The sequence below is a fragment of the Opisthocomus hoazin genome, chromosome 7, assembly GCF_030867145.1.
Source record: "Opisthocomus hoazin isolate bOpiHoa1 chromosome 7, bOpiHoa1.hap1, whole genome shotgun sequence".
NCBI lineage: Eukaryota > Metazoa > Chordata > Aves > Opisthocomiformes > Opisthocomidae > Opisthocomus > Opisthocomus hoazin.
This window is the reverse complement of record NC_134420.1, coordinates 14,945,475-14,968,226: the sequence shown is the minus strand read 5'-3', so window position 1 is coordinate 14,968,226 and position 22,752 is coordinate 14,945,475. Positions and strand designations below refer to the sequence as shown.

Below are 22,752 nucleotides of genomic sequence, written 5' to 3'. Positions count from 1 at the left end.
GTTTTAAACAAGAAGTTAAGGTTATCCAGCATTCTTTTACATATGCTTAACTCAGCAGTAGGGAATGGATTTAGTTAAGTTTGACTGCTACAGAAAATTGGCACAATGATATCACGAATTAAAGGAAATTTTAAGTTCTTTTGTAGACAGCAATGATTCTGCTGCAAGTCTTACTCAAAAAACTGACATTAGCAAAAAACTTTGGAACGAATGACACTCAATAATTCCCACTTACACAGAGTTGGGCCACTCTAAACGAATACATGGCAAAAAGATTCTACTAAACAAAGATGCTGAAAACCGGAATCAAGGGGTTTTCGTATCATTTAAACAGTCCTTCTTATAGCTTTATAAGATTTTATTAAAACTACTGTTAAAAACACATTTCTGACAGATGTTGAAGATAGCCTGTAGCTTATCTAGTTTTCTACTAATTAAATACTTGCCATTTATGAGCCCATGAACAAAACAATAAATTCATAATAATCCACATCAACTACCTTGTCAGAAATATTACTACTTAGCACAACTTTACAAGACGGATGTTCAAGTAACTGTTTGAAAACAGCACACATTCTTCTTAATTTGAAAATTTAATTTTGGCAAAGAATACATAAAATCAAGCGTGTAGTCTTGCATCTCTAAATGCTACAACACTAAAAAACCCCACAATTAGTTATACTTCTGACTTATGCTAAAAGATTACATAATTACATGACATATTATGAAGAGAATGAAGTAAATTAAAGCTATTAATTTCTACATCTGCTTCATCTTGCCTCCATAGAATAAATCAAAAAGATGTACACTTTTAGTCTTTACAGCATCACCCAGTGCTACCTTCCTCAGTATCCTGTGTCTTAACTAAACCCCCCACAAGTCTTACACAATAAGGAACTTTATTTCTTTGCCTTTATGGCAAATAAATATATAAATAAGTTTTGCCTAAATGAAACTTCAATAAATCCATAAAACATTAAACAACCCTCAAGTTTGGTGCACTTGACTAACTTAAAATACCTTGAATCTGATGAACTTTTTCTTCCATGAATGGACACCAGACAGGTAAATTTGTCTGAGTGCCTCATGGCTCATTCGCAGGTCAATCCCATCCGGAGTTACTGTAAATTGAAAAGCTACTGCTTGATGAGCTTCTGCCATTTTCAGAGAGAATTCTGTTAAAAAGCAAAGTTTAAAAATTATTTTCTTTTTGTTCAAAGGAACTAGGAGCTAGTCCAATTCTAGCAAGATATTGTCTACACAGTAATTTTGGGAAATATCCCAAGTATGCAAAATTTACATACAGTACTTGCCTCTTCCTTACACAGGCTGTGCTTGCACTTCAGTTTGAGCGTCCAATACGTTAATTAAGGTACCTCTTCTAACTACAACAGCTGAAAATGGAAGCAAAACACTCTCAAGTAACTTCGGCTTTTTGGCAGGATTGCAGCAAGCTGAATATCGTGCATATATGCAATACATAAAAATTCAGAGTAAAGCAGAAAATTAAAGCCATAATATTTAGAAGAAGCATATCACAGGTACATAACATAATAAAGGAGATTCAGAAATTTTTTTTTTCCATCATTTTGAAACAAAAAGTATCTAAAGTCTCCACTTCAGCTAGCAAAAGAAAGCTGCTTCTGGCTGTATCTTTTTTTCATATCTTAATTTCAAGCTCGTAACAGCAATAAGACACTATAGCCCCTGTGACTCTGAGTTCAGACTGGCAAATAAGTGCAAAATCAAAACTATGCAGAGCCCAGGAAACCAAACCACAAGTGTCAGAAAAATGGCCTTCACTTAAACAGATCTGAAATTAAGAGGACATTTCATTGAACTTGCAGCTCAGTTTAACTACCCAAACAAATATCAACAATGGTGCCAATATAGACAAAAGACCATCATAATGGGCAGGCATAACAGGCTCAAATAGAAACCACTGGAAGTTAGAACAGAAATGGAACTGTGATTCTGTTTACATATTTACATCTCAACTCTGTCAGAGGATACAGCCAATTCAAACTGAACTGTATGTTCTTATTTATCAGTACATCTTCATAGCTTCTTTCTTTCAGTAACCAGCATTTCTACATAAATATCCTGAAAGTTACCTACTACCTACTCCTCACTAATTCAGAGCAACATTGTTTGAGCATTCACAGTCTGAACAGATTTTTGCAGACGGGCTCTTTGTATAATATTGAAATGGTCCAAACTACATATTCCTGAGGAGACCCACTGTGATTCCAGTCTTTTATTCACATGCATTTATTGGCTTACCAAAACTTCTGTGCATAATCCCCAAAACAACACCCTCTTGTAATTATGGCAAAAAGGTAGAGGAATCCATAATCTCATCTGTAGGTCAGGATTCATGTGCAAGTTTTAATTTCGCATTTTTACTGGTAGAAGCCAAAACGTTATCAATACCAAGTGTTCTAAGGTGGCACTGGCATTTCTATTTAAACAAAATCAACAGAAAGCACAACTACTTCATGCCTTTTGAATCCTAAACACTGACATTTACATTTCTTTTGCAAACCTGAAGCTTAGACTTTGTAACTAAACTTAAATTCTGATAGAAATTCTGGTAGAAATTCTGGTAGAATCTCCTGTTGAACAGCATGTGAGGGATAACCAGTGCAGTTTAGCTGGGCACTTCAAAAGCAGTTTCTTATGACTGTAGTGCTACTCCTCTAGTCTGTAAATATTCTACTACAACAAAGAAGGGGTGCAAAGGTGTATGAGTAGACAACTAGAGAATGTAAGCACAGCGAATGCTGCAGTAATAATAGACTTAGGAAATAAATGCACAATATAGGAAGAAAAGGAGCATTAGGCAGACATGAACAAGGCAAGTGCTGTTGCCCAGCATCTAGTAAGGTTGCTGACCAATAGGTAGTAACTGTTTGCAATATTTAAAGTGTCTATCCCTAGACCAGCCTGCAACAATCAACCTGTGCAATACACAACTACTCCTAGAGTGGCTGATGGTAATTCACAGATGTCCCAGATCCATCAGCCACTGCTCAAGTTTTAGAGGCTGAGTCCTGGGTGAATCAGGCTTCTGGGTTTCCAGAAGGGTAGCTAAAGCTCACAGTGTCATACGGACAGTGTGCAATTTGACCTATGAATGTATAGTGTCTGATTAGGGCAACAAAGAAATCAAATCCGCTTTGAACACCAGTTTCAAAACATTTAAGACAATGCCCTAGTAACAACTGCAATTTGTATGACTTAATGACTCTGTCACTCACAACTGGTTATTCATAGGTGCCTTGCTGCAGACCAGTATCAGGAAGTCAGCTGTCCATTCATTTAAATTGTGCATCACTAGTTCGATGTTTGACTAAAACCACAAGAGAGCAATAAAACAGAAACATGCAGCAGTAATACATGGTATATACCCTGGACTTGACAGGGTTTGCAAGAGGGGAAAGCACTCAAAAGTTAAGAATTCATCCTATGTTTAGCAATACCATTAAGACTGGGATGAAAAGAAAACCCACAACAAAATCAACCATATCCCCATATGGAGAATCAGGCACCTGGATTTGTCTCAAGAAGGGCCAACAGGTTCTCCAGTTCACTCCTGTAATTTTGTATGTTGGAATGCCAGTATCTTAAGTACCAGATCAACCAGTTTCTATTACCCTTCACCTGCCCTGTAACTTCTCAGTCTGGGTATTTGTAACCATCCTCTTCTGCTTCTGAAGAGAAAGAATTTCAGGAACTCTTCCTTTTTTAGTCACATGCATTACTACTGTCCAAGGCAGAAAAATATCATAAATAGCATTAATCATAAACACTCAACCCAATATTGTAATGAATTAAAACTTAGCATGATCATAACATTAAGCTTCAATAAGGAAAATGAAGAAATATTAATGCAGCAAGAACTAATCCCGAGTCAGGTAAACAAGTCCTGAAAACAAAGACAAGTCTTGTTCTAGGACTGTATTAGGTGATCCTAAGATATGAAACAATCAAATGGCTTGTTTCATTTCATAGCCTTTTCCTTTACTTTAGAAAACTGTAAGCCTTTAAGACTGTTCTGAATTACAATGGCTGAACACCAAAGACTTCCTTAAGTCCCTTTCTTTGAACACTTACTTTCCTCCTTAAAGGCCAATTTAATCATAAACTGCAGTACACTCCTCTTTTGCATTCCTTTGCTGTCACGTGCTTGCTAGCAAAGTAGGTAAAAGGGCACAGGGCAGAGGAGCATGCGTTAGATTTGTGAACTTGACTTGCCAATGTTAGTAATGTAGCACACACATCAGTCAGCTAAGTAACACTGAAAAAATAACTTCTAACTTCAGGCATTTTGGTCACCAAAATACTTCTGTACAGCATATACTAATTAACCTCATTCCCAATAGAGAGCCATAAACAAGAGCCTTTGACTTTCTTCAGTTTGGCCAAGTCTTACTTACAGGGGAAAAGAAGTGCACAATAATCTCTAAAAGTAATCTGAAATGGCTGTTCTCACTTCTTTCAGTGTTCTCTCATAATATGTATCTTAAAAAAACCCCAATCCACACTCGCCCCTTAAAACTTGGTGGTTTTTTTTTTTTTTTTCCTATTAATTAAAGGAGAAAGCTTCCTGTCCGCCTATTCCTTGCTCTTTTCTGCTTTTACTTCAATTCAAACATGCTGTAACAGCTGCAGATGTTTCTCCTCTTCCCTTTTCACACCTCTGCTTGCAACAATCAAAACCAACCACAATTTTTGCCATTGTTATAAACAAATACTGCTAGGTTGGATGTCATATTTAACTCAAAAAACCCGCACACTGAAAGGCCTAAGCCCTGATAAACCTGATGGTCTGAAAAACTATGCTGCTATGCCTACAATGCAATAAAGCCTCCTCAGACTTCTATTTTTGCAGTTTCAGGATATTTACACGACTAAAACCAAAGTTTAACTCGCAGACTGCTCACAGACCTTACGATTTCAGGTTGCGAACACTGAACATTTGACTCTGTATTACATGTTCTTACAGCCATGAAAGGAGATGTGGGTCTCAGCTCTGGAAAACCTGAAGCTAAGAGAGATCCCATGGGCAGGATGCTTCCATTTAGTCAGGCATGCAAGAAGTCACTTGTGGTTGGTAATGTCTCTCTGAAGCACATCACATAGAACACACTGTCTAAAAGACAGTGAAAGGATTACCACATGCATCTTAAAAAGCATCAAGCCATGATATAAAATTAAACATGTTACAGTACATTGCACAAAACAAGGTATTAATTCCTGAAGCAATTACTTTTGGAAATTCTATTAAGCATGAACGTTTATGTTTCTGCACATTTCATAAGCTTTACATGGATAAAATCATAGTACTAAAAGAAGTAAAGTCACTACCTCTACCTCACAAAAAGCAACTCCTCTGCTTTAAGTGGATATCCATGTCGCCTCTTATCTCGGAAGTCAGCCACTTACTTCCCATACATTGCTTGGCTCATGCAATCCATTTTTTCCCCCACTTCCTGTTCCTCCTGGAATAGAGAAACCCTTCAATTTCTCCTTAGCAGGAGTCCAAACATCCACTGGAAAGAGACATGTCATTTAAATATAGTTTCCAAATCTGTAGCTCCTTTTCCTGGAAAGAAAGCAATCTAACAAATGCAGAGGAAAACTGGGGAGAAGACTTATTCACATGACCCAGAATAGCTAAAACCTTTGTGAAAGACTTAATTCTCTGACTCTCACTTGCAAGCTACCTCAATAGTTTAGTTTGAGGCTCTCCACAGATTTTTGACAGCTATTTACAGATTAGCGTTTATATACAGGGCATACACCTGTCAGTAACCAAACCAAGCTCACAAAACACTCTTCCCCAATTATTCTACTTTGACAATTTTCTTGGAAAAGCAGTGACTGCTGCACACTGTTTCTCCAAGAACACTGCTACATACCACCCCACACAGGTTTCTTGCTTTCAGAGCCTTAAATAGACATCTTTGGCACCCAAACCCCAGGCTGTTCATAGATGGTGGGCAGACTTGCAGCATTACATGTCCCTCTGCTAAGAGCTAGAACATGCTGCATCTTGAAGTATGACGGCAGTTCTGAATTCAGAAGCACCTGAATGCCGTCATAACTTCACGCAAAAGCAAGGTACAACCCGTAAAGCAATGAGAAGCACCTTATTACACAGGTAGGATCTTCTGACTCCTGTCAAGTTCCTGCTAGCAGGCTTAAAAGTAAAAAAACCCAAACAACCAGAAATCTGACCTTGAAAAATTCTTCGCTCACTTGTTAAAATAAACTTACAACTTCAGAAATTTAGCTTAGTGCTCAGGTTTCATACAGGAATAGAGACTGGTGAGGAGAAAAGTCTGATACTGAATCATTTACAATTACATTGTTTAAGGAAGTTTTCAAGACGGCAAGTGGAGAGAGACATCAGTTGCAAGCACATTAAACCCAATTATAGTTAGGAAACATGCTTAGAACTATATTAAGATTTCCATTTAAAGCTAGACACCTTGAAGTCAGAAGGTCTTTGGAAAACAAGCAAGTGCCCCAAATGTCTTTGTGCCCAAAACAGTTTATTTCAAAGAGAAAAGGGGGGCTGGAGGAATTCTATTTCTACTAACATGCAAAGCAACTAGAGTTTCTGTCTGAATGTTACAAACAGCCCTACAGAATAGGAAGAAAATTCTGAAGCTCTCACAAGTTCTCTCAGAATAAGTATTTAAAACATTTAAGAAGATTTATCCAGTATTTTATTGTCTACACATCAGATCTCCCTTCAGGAGATGAGCTTGCTACAGCTTTTGGAAAAAAACACTTTTATTTGTATGTTCATTTGTTAACATATTTTGACACTTTAGGATAGATCACTGAATTCCAAGAGCCTGAGGACAGACTTCAGGAAATCAGAGCCTGTATTAAAACACTAGGACACCTGTGCTGTGTTTGTGCTGAGACAGTGATCAAGTATTTTCTCACGTGTTTAAGCTATTACTACAGAAATTTGCATCTTCTATTCCCCTAGAAAGCCAAAACTATCAATGCATTTTGTTTTATACAATCCATGAATCATTATTTATGCTCAAATCTGTTGATGTCACATCAGATACTAGAAGTAATAGAATTCCAAATACTGATACGTCAATCCAAGTCTCTTCATGCGTTATTCCAAATTTCTCTTCAGATTTCTGTTAACGATGCTCCTGTCAGACCAAGCCTTCAGTACCACCTACACAAAGTAATTCAGACTACACTGTGACAGTTGACTTTGCCTAGATAGCGCACTTACAATGAAATGCTATGTACTGAAGCACAGCAAAGCCAATGCCAACATCCCAAAATAACTTGCTAGCAAGTGAGTTTACTTCCATACTTTGTCACCCATTACAGTTTAATGGCAACATTCATCTATACAGCCACCCTGGAAGTGGATGCAATTTAAGGATAATCAAGGTTCCTCAAATTTTTTTGGTTTTTTTTTTTGTTGAAAAAGACTCATTGAAAAAAGGTTCTCCAAACAAAAAAATGTATCAAATACTTACATCAAGTAGCAGGATCTCCTCTTATACAAATGTAAAGGGGTAAAGTCCTCAAAAAAAAAAAAGTTTGTAATTGTCTTTATAACATTCATCAACTATGCTTCACCTGTCTGAATTCCACAGAGGTTCTGAAGTCTATCAGTTTATTAAACCCTTCCAGATGTTCGATGCAAAAGTAATAGCTGTCAAACCTATTTAATGCTTGAAGACAGAAAAAAAAACCAAAAACCCAAACATAGAAAAAAAAGACCAAACTGCAGATGGATTTACAAGTACAGCGAGTGAAACTGGGAGTAGTGGCTGATACACCAGAGGATTTCGCTGCCATCCAGACAGACCTTGACAGGCTGCAGAAATGGGCAGGCAGGAATCCTATGCAGTTCAACAAAGAGAAGTGCAAAGTCCTGCACCTAGAGAGAAGTAACTCCACACACCAGTACACCCTGGGACTGACTGGCTGGAAAGAAACTTTGCAGAAAGTTGCACACAAGTTGGCAAGGTGCCCTTGCAGCAAAGGTAGCTAACAGAATCCTGGGGTGCACTAGCAGGACTGTTGCCACCAGGCTAAGGGAGGTGACTTTTCCCTTCTACTCAGTGCTGGTGAGGCCCCATCTCAATTACTGTGTCCAGTTCACAGAATGGTAGGGTTGGAAGGGACCTCTGTGGATCATCTGGTCCAACGCCCCTGCTGAAGCAGGGTCACCTAAAGCAGGCTGCACAGGACCGAATCCAGGCGGGTCTTGAATATCTCCAGAGAAGGAGAATCCAGGGCAACCTGTTCCAGTACTCCGTCACCCTCAGAGTGAAGTTCTTCCTCATGTTCAGACAGAACTTCCTATGCCTCAGTTTGTGCCCCTTGCCCCTTGTCCTGTCACTGGGCACCACTGAAAAGAGTCTGGCCTCATCCTCCTGACACCCACCCTTGAGATATTTGTAAGCATTTATAAGGTCCCCTCGCAGCCTTCTCTTCTTCAGGCTAAACAAGCCCAGCTCTCTTCTCAGCCTTTCCTAGTAGGACAGATGCTCCAGACCCCTCATCATCTTTGTAGCCCTCCGCTGGACTCTTTCCAGTAGCTCCTCATCTTTCTTGAAGTGGGGAGCCCAGAACTGGACACAGTATTCCAGATGCCACCTCACTAGGGCAGAGTAGAGCGGGAGGAGAACCTCCCTTGACCTGCTGGCCAACACTCCTCTTAATGCACCCCAGGATACTATTGGCCTTCCTGGCAACCAGGGCACACGGATGGCTCATGGTCAACCTGTTATCCACCAGGACACCCAGGTCCCTCTCTGCAGAGCTGCTCTCCAGCAGGTCTGCCCCAAGCCTGTACTGATGCATGGGGTTGTTCCTCCCCAGGTGCACGACCCTGCACTTGCCCCTTGTTGAACCTCATCAGGTTCCTCTCTGCCCAACTCTCCAGCCTGTCCAGGTCACGCTGAATGGTAGCACAGCCTTCCAGTCTATCCACCAGTCCTCCCAGTTTTGTGTCATCAGCAAACTTGCTGAGGGTACACTCTAACTCTTCATCCAGGTCGTTGATGAAGAAGTTGAACAAGACTGGGCCCATTACTGACCGCTGGGGGACACCACTAGTTACTGGCCTCCAACTAGACTCAGCGGCGCTGATGACTACCCTCTGAGCTCTGCCATTCACCCAGTTCTCAATCCACCTCACTGACCACTCACCTAGCCCACGCTTCCTGAGCTCACCTATGAGGATGTTATGGGAGACAGTGTCAAAAGCCTTGCTGAAGTCAAGGTAGACAACATCCACTGCTCTCCCCTCATCTACCCAGTCAGTCACGCCATCACAGAAAGCTATCAGATTGGTCAAGCAGTTCTGGGCTCCCCAGTAAAAGAAAACTATTGGAGAGAGTCCAGTGAAGAGCCACTAAGAGGATTAAGGGCTTGAAGCATCAATCCTATTTTTTCAAATACAGTTTTAACTGTATACCTAGCAGAGATGCTTTATGAAAGTTAATGCAGGAGGTTTTTTTTTTATAATAGATCTGCTTCAAAAAATAAACTTACTTTAGAACACTAAGGCCTGAACAAGAAGTCCTGTGCTTCAATTGCTTTAAATGAACAGCACACTTCAAAAAGTCAAACTGGTAGTAGCAGCCAAACATTCAAAAAGAGAAAGTTTTCTGCAACTGACAAAAATGTACTATTAGTTTAGAGGATAAAAGAAGCTGGATTTTGCCGTAGAATTTTTACAGAAATTTTGCATGAACTTTTCGGACAATGATTCACCTGATTTTTTCAACATTATTCCAGTAACTTTGCCCTCACTAAAAAGCACTAGGTTTTTAAATGTACGCTGGTATTCTGAACACCACTACACCGCCCAATGAGAGTCTGCTAGTCTTAAGGCAGCAGGCACATTTCTGGAGCTGACCTTAAGTGCCATGAATACCACAGTGATACAGTGGGAAACAGTACAAACACCTACTAAAAAATAAGCCCTTGGAATTTCATGTTACATGTATATAGCTATCTAGAGGAAACGTTGACTGTTCCTACCAAATTAAGAAAGACGTATTATCAATTATAAAACCAATGTGACTTCAGTAAAGTGTTTTCATTAAGTTTGCTATAAATACAACAGTTTCAGACACTAAACTATATGCTCTACGGCAGCATCCAGCACTCAGTAACTCAAGGTCCCATCTGCTCTTATGTGAGCAACTGCCTCCCCCCCACTTTCTGACATAATTAGCAAAATTCTGCTAGAATGCTACAGGGTCGATTAAGTAAGGCAGCTAACCAGAGAATGCCAAAAAGATGCCAAAACGCTTTTACTCATGTGCATCTGATGTTCCTTTGAAGCACAGCTGAACAAAGTCAAAACTAAAGCTAAAGAAAAAACATTTAGTTTAACATAAATCCCAACAAAGATTAAAGTTGTCTAGAGTTTTATGCCTTTCAAAGGAAATTCAGGTTTTCATCTATAAAATCTTCAGTGAACAGTATAAAATATACAGCTCAAACATTTAAAGATATGACCAAAAAGACTGTCTGGTCTCTCCTGTACTTGCTTCTTGGATATTCTACTAGCTTACGCCACCTTCTTGCAGTGTATACTACACTTCTGCAAAAAGGTAAGAAGATACAAAGCCTCAGAAAGAATGAAGGGCTTACTCACAGTTCATGTGATATTCTGCAAGGCACCTGACTTCTGAACTTACTATAAAGATTAACCAGACACTGCTATTCACTTGAGAATTTCTATTTCTAAATAGCTTCCTTGCATACTAACTTTCAATAGTATCTAATTGTGCTTCAGCATATAAAAAGACACTCCTACTTGCTTCTCTCAAGTCCTACCAATAGCTCACCTACCTTACCATGATCAATCATGTTCTACAGACACAAAATCCTTAAGAGACCAACGAAGCCAAATTATTTCTATGCAGTAGTCATGTGGATTAAATTCACTCAGCATGGCTTGTCAGGTGAACCTGAAGACAATAGCATAGAAGTAAAACAGAAACCAAAGAATCATTCTCCTCTAAAACTTGAATTAACATAGCACTCAATTATTTGATCTGATGAAAAGAAAGTTAAACTGACAGATTCTCTCTTTAGTTGTGACCGACACATGCTAAAACCAGTTTAAGACCCCCAAAACCTGAATCGGTGATTTATGCAGCAGTTCTCTCTCACAAGGTCCCCAGAGTAAAATTAGTATGCCATGACTGAAGCAGCTTAAGTCACTTGGAAAGAGACAGAAGCCTTTCCTCCAACAATCATCATTTGACATGTAAATTTCAAGTTATCTTCTTTGCTTATTGATGATCACTGGCTCCAATCCTTCCTACCCTCAGCTACAGCTGTGGTCCTCTGTAACTGCAAATATCTTAAAGGATTTCTCACATCTAAAAAATTAATAAATGCTGTGGTTCAAGCCATGGTGGAGAACTGAATACATGTATTTGTCCAGGTACAGCAACACTGGGACCTTGTACAAATCTCACCCATAGCAGAGAGTTTGAAATCAGAACAGCTAAGAAGTTTGCAGGAACTTGCTATCCCACTGACAAACATACCAGCTGGTGTCCTGTGCTCAGCATTTTCCCAAGATCATCTGTGGGTTAGCTACCCTCTGCAGGCATTTCCTTTGGAATCTTAGGCCAATTTCTCCATCCCCTTCCCAAGTGGTAAACTGGAGCAACAGGTATATATGGAAGGGAAGAGATAATAACAAACTGAGCAATGAATGAAACGTAAGCATACCTGAACAGCTGCCTTGCTTAAAAGTGGACTTGAGATCTATTTGTCACACAGAAACCTTCTGTCCTGCAAGCTCACTCCAGCTGGGGTCTTGAATAGGTGAAGACACACCAAGAGGCAGATTCATTCCAATGCTGCTAGCTTCTAATACACGTTACACTACAGCAATGGTGATCAAACACTCTTGGAATAGAAAGTCAAGAAAACCAGTCTGAGCTTTGATTCACACACAGCCTTCAACCGCTCAGAGGAACTGGATCAGACTGGAAGTATTTTAGAAAAACTGATGGCAATGGAGAGAATAGTCACAAACCGTAGTTCTGAAACACTGTTTTCCCTTACACTAGATTAATGTATTATTTGGATCAATCTGTCTTCATCTAACAGGTCTGAGTGGTGAGGAAAGTTCATCTGCTACCTACTCAGTCATTTTTGAGGGCTCAAACTACTGATCGCTAGCTAGTGTAATAAGCAATGTGATCTCAGGGGCTAGACTCCAATGTTAGTTTCAGCTTTCAGTTTAAGACATCCAAGTGTTTGCCTGCAGGCTTTAAATTCCCATTACAGTCAACACAGATGCCATCAAGATTTCTCGGAGAGATGTTCACAGAACAGACCGTTTCCACTGGCACTCGCAGGGGAAAAGCCACGGAGAGATAGTAGTCTTCTCACCTGATCGAACTGGAGACAGTCAGTTCAGTAGGAGACTCACTATAGCAGACAACATGTTAATTACTAGGCTAACATACAGAATATTAATCCCTACAGTTTCTGCATCATATGGCCTTTCTCCTCTTCCCAAATAGCAAGTTCCCATACAAGATGGTTCCAAAACGTACACTTCAACAAAAAAAGAAAAAACAAGACACTGACATGCTCCATAACTGTAATCAAACAGAAACTTTTACAACTGTCATATCATTTTTTTTCCCCCCATGTACAGAGTAGGACATACTATACTGTTCCTAGACCTTTTAGATGATTCTAGTCTCTACTGCAACACTAGTTCTACTGTACATATCCCAGCAAGCTACCTCCTCCGACATTCTAGAAATTCAGAATAATCTTGCTGAGTAAGAGATAAGCATACAAAACCAAAACACTGCACAGATCATACCATGCAGAAATCTCCCCCACCCCCAAAAACTGGGCTTTAGCATCTGCGCACATCTTTTTATTACTGGTATAAAAGACATACCTAGGCATTTAGATTATGCAAGTTTTATCCCTTCTCTCTTTCCCTGCATTAATGAGCTTCTATGCTCATGCAATAAAGAAGAATTACTGTCTTCTCTATAACAACAAATATCTCCAGAATGGCAGGACTTTTGCAAGACATGCAAGCTGGCACATTTTAGGACTCTGGAGATCCTGGAAGATGGACAACAATGTTGGGTGACCAAAGGCAGACTGGATGGATTGCTCTCACAGTAGTTCAGTCATCATTTACTAAACAAGTAATATGCATCAGGTTGAAAGACTTAACCGAAAGTTCCAAACACTGTACAAATATTTAAATCGACCATTCAAATTAAAGTCAATCCAGACTTGGAAAGACAGGGATACTTTTCAGTAATTTAGATCTTGTTTTTCTGAAATGTGGAGCTCAGGATACAGCATGCTGCAGGACAAAGACAATGGCTTGGGAATATTAAAAAAAATACACAGTTTGGGTTTTTTTTTTGTTTTGTTTTTAAATACAAGTATTCACTTAACGCGATTTTTCCCAAGATTTTTCACAACCAGGCGTGCGGTCATGGTCGGGATTCAACATTCCGACTATCCCTGCACGCAGCGAACGTAAACATCCCGCCCGCCAAGCGCACACCTGACCGCCGACCGCTCCGCAGCTTGTGCTTGCTGTTCCTTGAGCCGCAGCGCGCGCTGCTCCGTCTCCTCTCGCCGGTTGCCCCCCTCCACCGCGGTGAGGCTGCCGCTTCGCTCCCTCTCCGCGCGCAGGCCTCTGCGGGCGCGCCCCTCCCCCGGCACGCCTTGGAGCCTCGCCCGCCTCCGGGCCCGCTCACGTGACCGCTCCCCAGAAGTAGGTGAAAGGTCGCACCACTGCAGCGCGGCGCAGGCTAATGACAGCCGGGCCTGCGGCGGGGGCAGCCCCGCCCCGGGCTACCGGCACCCCCACCCTGCCCAGTCAGTTCTAGGCAGGCCGTGAAGGCACTGCCAACGCCAAACAAAAGTTCCCAAAGAGAAGGACGAAAAGTATATCTGAAAGCTAGGAGAAAAAAGCTGTTCTTAGCATGTGCAACTTAACAGTTTCCATTCTGGTTCTCAGAGCTAAAAAGGCTCAGTTGTTCGATGTTACAGTTTTCTTTAACCACAAACAAAGTCTTCTTCCCGGAAGAGGCTCTTGAATCAAGGCTGCAACACCCCAAAATTTTAAAGAGTCCTCAGATCAACTTACCTTTCAAAGCAAGTCACAGCTATGACAGAGCCTGATACCTCTGTAATCATGTAACATTTCCTAAACTAATACACACATCGTACTTACCTACGATATCACCTGTGCTATTACAAACTGCTAACTATTAATCAGTATATCGACATGATCACCATAGGAAAAGAACCTGCTAATTACCACTGAAGACTACAATACTTTTTTGTACAACATCTGTTCACAGTGGTCAGAAAACGCATAAAAGAGCTTGTAGATCTGGAAATTGAAGAGGTTAGACACTCGGGAAAACATACGCGTTTAACGAAAGGAGAATGAAGGTATCAGATCTTCCCCATTCTCAGTGCTACACTCCCACAAACATGTGATAAGGAATCAAGTAGTTTTCTGCACAGTAATCTCCTCCAGACTGCAGTTTCAATATTGTATGATTATCCTCTAAGTGCTGACAAATTGCCAGATAAGAGGAAGAATGATGTATTTGCTTGATTCCACTTTGCAATTTTCTCTTACCAAAAATGGTGCTTTCTGTTACAGTTCCATCAACACCAGTGTAGCTCTGTTATAACTGGGTTATAACTAAAGTCATATTTCAGGTTTATTTTTCTGTTTAAACCAGAAAACATAGGGCAAAATATGAAAGTTGTGTGAAAACGAGGCAAGAAAATGCAGTTCTGAGATGCTGCAAAAATCTTAATCTACCTTTTGCAACAAGTCCAATTAGCATTCTCATCCACTAAACCTGCCACATCGTGAACAAAATGTACCATTCTCTCTGTGTAGCTCAAAGCAGTTTGCAGTGACTGCGTTTTTTACAGGTTTCACAGCCTGCAATCACCTGAGCATACGGACTACTCTGTCTCACACACACACACACCCCCACTTCAGTATTTCGTTTACGCACACCTGAAAACCCACCACCGATACCAAACTGCCTGCACACTTCTACAGAGCTGAAACTCGTCCTGCTAATGGGTCAAAGCAGTTCCACTAACCCGCGAAGCTGCGGGTCACCAACGTCATCTTCGCTCACGCGGTGCAGCTTTCGCGAGCCTCCCCGTGTAGCTCTGTAACACCGCCCCCCTGCCCCCCCATCCCCTTACCGCCTCAGCTCCCCTACCTGCGGCAGTAACACGCTCGCTCTCAAGCCAGGGAAAAACGCGAGCAGGCTGCCACGGACACCTCGCCTTTCCATGGCGCTCCCAAACGCTGCCGGGGGGACCCTCCGACCGTCCCCCGGCCGCCGGCACCGCCGGGGAACAGCCCCGCTCCCACCACCTTCTCTGCGCTTTCGCCCTTTCCTGCAGCAAGGACAAGCCCCGCTTAGGAAACAGCACTCGCACATTTACCACAGAACTTCGTGCTCGCCCTAACGAAAATAATAATTAGGCTAAAACCAGACCAACCGAGCCCGTCCGCCTGACCCCAGTCTCGTTTTCCCTCAGCCCCAACGCGGATGGCGGAGCGCTGCGGACGCGTCCCAGCTGAGGGGGGAGGAAGGGTGGAGCGGCAGCCCCCAGGCAATCAGCCAGACGCAGAGGAACACAGCCCGTCACTGCCCCTACCCCGTTCCCCTGGGACCGCCGGAGCCCACCGCCTGCAGGCGGCGGATCTAAACAGAGCCGAGCCGCGCCAGGAAAGCTAGCGATCGAGGACCTGCGCCCCACATCTGCCAGAGGCCCCCTGCCGGCGACCGGGCCGCTCTCCCGCTTACCTGCTGAGAGAATGACAGTTACCAGCGCTCAGGCAAAGCAGGCCAAGACAGGCTGAAGCGACGGGCAGCACGAGCAAGAAGCAAATGACCGAGTGACCGCCCCCTCGCCCACCCAGCGAGAGCCGGGCTTGCCGCCCGCTCCCCCACTGGCTGCCGGCGGCACGGGGGGTGGGTCCGCAACAGGGCAGAGGACGAGGCGCAGGGCGCTGCCCGTGTGGGCGGAGCGGAGGCGGGAAGAGATGTGGGCATCGATAAGCGGAGGAGGGACAGGTTGGGCAGTGTGATTGGCGGGGAGACCGGGGCAGGAATAAAGGCAGGCCCCGCGGGACGTGAGGGGTGAGTACCTGCGGGGAGGGAGTCTGAGGTTGTGGTGAGCTGACCTGCGGAGTTGTCCGAAACACAGGCTCCGTGGTCTTGCAGCCGTCTTGGGGAAGGAAGCTCCAGGGATTGCGAGGAGAGGCCCTGGGGATGTAAATGTGTATGGGAAAAGGTACATCTTGGGGAAGCACTGTGCGTGGGGGACCTGTCTGGGGTGCAGCCGTGGAGCTAAGATGGCCTCCCTGGGAAGGACCAGCCCACCCTTCTGCTCCAGCAGATACTGTGATTGACGGAAATAAGTACACTTGGTACATCTCATCAAAAGTAATTGCATTCTTAAAAAAAAAAAAAAAAAAAGGCAAAATCATGAAAGCAATTCAAATGAAAGCATGTGTGTCAATCTCAGGGCAGAATGGCACTCAATTTCAAATGAATAATTAATAGACTGGCCACTTCCAAGAGCTCAGAGCTTGAATATCTGATGCTTTGTTTGATTTCAGTATGATAACAGCAGCAAGATCAAAAGGGGGTCGCAGCCTGTCAGACTGCAGTGGTATCAGTATGAAGTGTCTTTGAACTAGTGTGAGTTGAGATTCATACGTTTTTTCCCTTGTGGGCAGACCCACCCACACACTCCTTGCTGCAATTTCCAGGATGTGGCTGAAGGCTCCAAAGCGCACAAACATATGATGAAATCCAGAAGCGTGGACTGTGCAGACTAAGCCTCTCCCTTACCCTTAAGATCATGCAAAGTCAATGAGGAAAAAACACACCCACTTCTGGTCAGAATTTTCCCTTCTAGTGTTCTGTGCCTAATGATGCGATTTCAAGAAAATGTTATTCTTTCAGAAGGAAACATAAAGCCTAGAATAAAGCAAGAGGAGGAGGGGAAAAAGAAGAGGGGTTTAGATGTATTAATATTAGCAGGGGGATAAAGAAAGCAAAAGAATAAATCACCATAAACCCAGCTACACCTCCAGATTCAGCAGCATGTGTATCTACATATTTTTAGCCATAGCAGATAGGAAAGTAATTTGGACAGCCACAAGACTGTAATTAATAGCTTAAAAATAAAAAAAAAAACATCTGTATGTTTTTCCCTGTGCACAAAGGCAGCCTAGAATGTTTTGTTAGGCCTTTTTTTTAATCTACCAGGTGCCTTTTATCTTTGAAATATTAAAAAAATAATCTGCTTTACTTATTCTACCAGGAGTTTTGTCCTTATCTTAGTCCCCAGCCAACATTTTCGTCTATGCGGTGGTCAGGAGGGAATCAGTCAGTTGGGAACAGATGTTGGTGTTGATTATTTTGTTCTCCAAACAATTGTGCAAGCTGTCATGAATTAGGGAGCACCAAGGTAGAGCATGTTTACTTTAACATGACTCTAAGCCCCCTGCAGCTGACGTGAGTAAAGACATGAAAAGTACTACGTAAGGATGCAATGACTGCAACTTCACCAAACCTGACTTGGCTCTGCTTAACTCAGAAATGCAAACCTTACAGATAATCCTCTGACTAGTTCCCTGTGGCTCTGACACCGACACCTAGGTCAGGCTCTATTCATCCATATGTAGTGCGTTAGATACTTGCTAACTATCCATCCTGATCAGAGCATTGTGCTTCGTTTATGGGAGCAACATGACCTGCTGAAGCGCCCCGTCTGCTCTGCTAACCATGTTTCTTCAGCTGGGGCATAAGGTGGCTCTGCCTCTCCCGGCTGCAGCTGTAGTCATATGCAGGCCTGCAGTGTGGCCTGTGCTTCTGTAGCAATCTTTCACTACCCAGGAAAGGTAAGTTAACTTTTCCCCCATAATGGACATATTTTTAATTTCTAAAAAAAATACAAGGATCATCAGCACAGACCACGTGCAGACCTCCCTAGTAATTAATTCTGATCTGTGTAATCCAAAGAAATCAAAATAACTAATGACAGGTCACATTTTTATGTGTCTTGGCAGGCTGAAATAATTTCAGTTTACTACAATGGATATGTAGCTCTTGAATTAAATACATTTGATTATCTTACTCCAGCCCTTCAAGACTTCCTGGCTTTTGTTCATGCAGTATGGCTTCTTTGTAGCAGCTTTTCTTACCCAGTATACCCGTCTTTCCTTATTGTTGTCAATTTTTTAGCAGATTTTAATGATGGCAAAGACTATACTTTAAACTTGGATCTGGTCTTGAAATCTGGCTATCTCCAGTGTGGTTTTGTGTTGTTCTGTTTTGATGTAATTTTTTTTTTTTTAATTAATTCAGTTTCTCAAGTTGCTTAAGCAGTTTCAACATAGACAAGTACTTCTCTCTGTTAGCTTGAAAAACAATTATTCTGGTTATTGGAATTAGATTATTCAAGACCTTCAGAGCACAAATTTATTGGGTGCAATCTCAGTTGTTTAAGCAGATATTTTCCTAGTTTGCTTGCTAGTCAAAACACCAGTCAGTTTCATTTTAAACAAGACCAAGGAGGTTTGTTTTTTTCCTTCGTGTTATCTCCCCTGATAGTTGAAAATGAAGGTTTCCACTTCATAGTAGGGATGCAAGCACAGGTAGTTCAGTGTCCCACAGCAAATTGCCACTGATAGCCTGAGTGGCAAAAGAAATCAGTAAGTGAACTGAGGAACAGCTCCATATTCAACTTTTTGTAGCTGAAAGTGTATGTATGCCAGGGAGCCAAGGGTGAGACCAAATAAGGCAGGGCAGAGCCCTTGCTAACAAGGGTGCTGATGCCATGAAAAGCCGGAGTTGAAGACTCAATAGTCAGAGGGCTATTAAGCAGGTATTCTTTATTGCGGCGCCGGGCACACGGGGGATCTCTCCTCCAAACGTGCGCGCCAAACACCCTGTCATTTCAGGTTAAATACAATCACAATATACATATTCATTATATTTCCGAGAAATGTTTAGCATATTCATGACTTTTCCAAGAACAAATTAGCATATGTTAATATCTTTCACGCATGTCTGTTAGTGTCCTCGGGTGGTCTTTGGGGGTCTCAAGATGAATGCTTATACTCCTCACCACAGTGTCTGCTGGTTGACCTTTGTTTCTGCGCAAACTCAGTTCTAAGATTACGTATACCGTGTCCTTCCAGGTTGTTTTGCTCCGGTCTTGGTGCCTCTTTATCTCTGTGGCTTGGTACACTGCCCTCCCAAGGCTGAGCTGTATGGGGTAGAATTATTTAGGAGCCTCTCTATCTTAGAGCTTTCCTGCCTTCTCAAAACAGCAAGTCGAGTTTGTCTAAGTAGTGTTATTGAGGAGCCTCTTTATCTTAAAGCTTTCTTGTCTTCTCAGAACAGCAAGGATCTAGTTTACTTTAATTACAATCACTCTGGTAAGTGGAAATTTTACATTTACATGTATCAGTGCCTTCCCATGGTACCTGAGCCAGGTGAACAGCATGGGTCTTGTGAGAGCGAACAGGGTCAACCAAATCATTTGCTTCAGTGATGAGGCAAGTTCAAGGCTGTCAAGCTGGAAAACTGGGTTGGGATCAGGGTCCAGATAAACAGGGAGCATGGCCAGGTGCAAGGCACCTGCAGGAGGGCTCTGAGGATGAGAGCCTCAGTTTAAAATCTACTCCCAAGCAAAGCGGGGAGCCCCACTGGGGCCTTGCAACACAGTTTCCGCCCAACAGCTCATTTCAAGGCCAGAAACCTATAACTTGTGTCTAAGCCATCCCAGAGGTCTGGCAGCCAAAAGCCCAGTAGGGGTAGAGGGAAGATATCCTCAAGACGCTGACAGTGTACAAGCATACACATGTGCAGACTCGCAAGAGGCCACATTTACTTTTCTGTGAGATGAAAAGTGAAGGCCTATAGAAAATGCAGTGTCCAAAAGGGTATATGTTTTTTGTCAAGAACAAAATGTTGCAAAACAGTCTAGTGCACATTACTGACCAGCGAAAATCACTGAGTGATTTCACGTACCATGGATAAGCCCATGCCTTGCCACATCCTCCTTTTCTTGCATGCTCCAGATCACTCCTCTCTCCCAAGCCCTTATTGCTGTAACTCAACCATCTCAGCCACTGTTATACCGAGTAACACCAAGATCTGCCAGCACAGTAATGGCTCAGACTTTGATCTGGCTAGATCTTTGTCTACTGTTAAACACTTTCTTGTGAAGATACAGTAGCAATTAAACTGAATGGAGTGAGTTGTCATGTCTTGCCATGCTAATCTCACTTGACGGAGTTGTCAGCATGATTCTCAGCCTACACTGTGACAGTAAGACCTAGCAGAGAACACACTCTGTGCATCTGTGATTGCAACAGCAGAAAGATGTTTCCGGAAAACAAATATGCCTCTCCTCCTAAACAATAACATTTTTTAGAAATTATTATTCACGTTTAGTGTATTAATTGTCTCGAGTGGGACAAGCATTATGTTTCTAAATTAACTGATTAAGGAATTGCAAAATGATCGCTCAGAACGTCACAGATTTTGCTGAGTTTATAAAACAAAATAAAAATAGCATAACTTTCCAGTGCTCTGTCAAATTAGCTAGACTTTATAGTCTCCTTGGAAAGGGAACACTTGTAGATACCATTTAACCAGTAAGTAATATGTTATTGCTTTAGAAATGACACAATGATAACTTTTCAGGTGGTGCAAACCCACGTAACTTCCCCAGACCTGATCCAAGAATTCACCATGGTTGGGATTATGCTCCTGGTGTCTGGATTTACTGTTCTGTGCCCCTGAGTTAGTCTTACCTATCATAACAGTACCTCTGAAGAGATGACCGCAGACTAAGTGAACACAAACCCTCATCAGTATCCATTGAGAAATGGATATGTATAGGTCTAATACACTGCTGAACAAAAATGTCTGTAAACTTAGCAGGTACCTAAGTTTTTCAGGAAAGGTTTAACTTAAAATCAGGTAACAATGGGTGGACCCCACAGAGATTTTTCTAAAAGTGCCTGAGCATCTTTGGCAGAAGAGTCTAAAAGAAATTACATGACATCTGCATGCTTATAACACCATGTTCTGAGCAAATCACTGTCTCTTAAAGTTGTTTTTAATACATATTGACAAATAAGAGCAAAATGAAAAAGTACTAACATGGCATGTGGGTGAGATAGCCCTTCTGGGCGAGCTTGTAGGGAATAATCCACTCAGAAAAAAAAATAGGTCAAGAGGCTATTTGGTAGGCAAATCCACAGCAAGTGACAAGTCTGCCCCCACACACAGACTTTTAGGTGTCCTGATTTTCATTTCTTTCCTTGTGATGTTTCACCTTTTTTAACTTTGTGAGTTTATGACTCTGGCCTTCACCCTTCACAGTCACACTGGGTGGGGAATATCTATCTCGTAATAACGATATGAGAAGATGGATGACATCCCAGGTATGAAGCGTATTATTTACAAACCTCACAGATGTGCCTGAGGTTATGTTAACAGTAGCAAAGTGAAGCCTGGACTAGCTTTGAAAGGAAAGTATGTAGCTGGAAGTTTTCTAAGATAATGGGATAAATGAAAAATGGAAAAATACTAAAACTCACTGTATATTAGAAGAAGACACAGTGAATGTTACAGCCTAAAAGTAGTTGTGTTTATGACTCTCTCTAAAATCTGCAAAACTTTGAGAAAGAAAACTCTCTGGCCTGAAAGTACACACACCATCATTTCTAGCAGAGTAGAGGTTTATTTAGAGTAAATTGGAAAGTTATACAGAGGTTGGTTTGTTCAGATTGAAGGATCTGGCAGATACTTTTGGGAAGACAGTGTTATTTCCACTTGTAAAATATTTAAAATCAGCCACTCTAAATAGAAAAAACTGGCATGCACACTAACAGTCACTCAGAAATTGATAGTGTAGCTTTCATTAACAATTTCAAAAGCAAGGCAGGTTGTAGTGCAGCTTTTTTGGTCATTGGGCAACAGATACTCTTATGTACTATATCCTACTGCAGTCTACTGGATGGAAGCAGAACTGTTTGTTTGCTACCCACATAGCTCTGCAAGGACAATGGTGTTAACTGTTTGTCACTATTTATTGGTTTTCCAGTGTACCAGTTATGTGCCTTACAGTAATTCTCATACTATGTCCAGAGTTATGTCCATGCTGTTTAGAGACCAAGACTGAAATGAAGTGAGTTCAGTTCCTTGCTACTCTACTTTAGGGACAAGCAGAGTACGTGGGCAGGCCATGCAAAACCCATCTGTGCAGACTGAGTGTAAGGAGGAGAAATTTCCATTTATTTCACCCGATTTTGCCATATCAGACAGAATAAAAAAATGCACAGAATAAGAATCCATGCCTCCAGGTGAGTGGATTAAAAGATTCTTTCCCACGTTCTTAAAAGCTTTTGATCAAATAAAATACAACCCCAAAGCACTGAAGCACTTGTTAGGACTGCTGTCAGTTACTTAGCATTGCAGTGTCAGTGTAGCCTTTTCCCTTCAAGTGCTAGCAGTTCATCCGTAAGTGAATGAAGCACATCCATAATTCATTATGGCATTTTCCTTATTAATTGTAATGGTGAGTCAGATACTCCTTCTTTAGTAATGAGTACAGCTGTGGGAGGACTTCTGCCATTCTGTCCAGTGC

At 41.9% G+C, this 22,752-nt stretch overlaps 1 protein-coding gene across 10 annotated transcripts in view; it reads right to left on the bottom strand.

The window, feature by feature from the left end:
• The window catches only part of CPT1A (carnitine palmitoyltransferase 1A), a 61,814-nt gene extending 45,843 nt beyond the window's left edge, over window positions 1–15,971 (bottom strand). For 2 of the 10 annotated variants that reach the window (XR_012764473.1, XM_075425246.1), the window contains exons 1-3: window positions 15,879–15,966; window positions 1,314–1,394; window positions 1,021–1,175 (exon numbers count right to left, since the gene is read on the bottom strand). Coding sequence is in view for 9 of the 10 variants with exons in the window: in XM_075425246.1 (XP_075281361.1) it covers window positions 1,021–1,161 (141 nt within the window). In the remaining variant the exon portion in view is untranslated. The other 8 variants (XM_075425250.1, XM_075425256.1, XM_075425251.1 and 5 more) reach the window with 8 other exon arrangements.
• Between the last annotated feature and the right edge of the window lie 6,781 nt (window positions 15,972–22,752).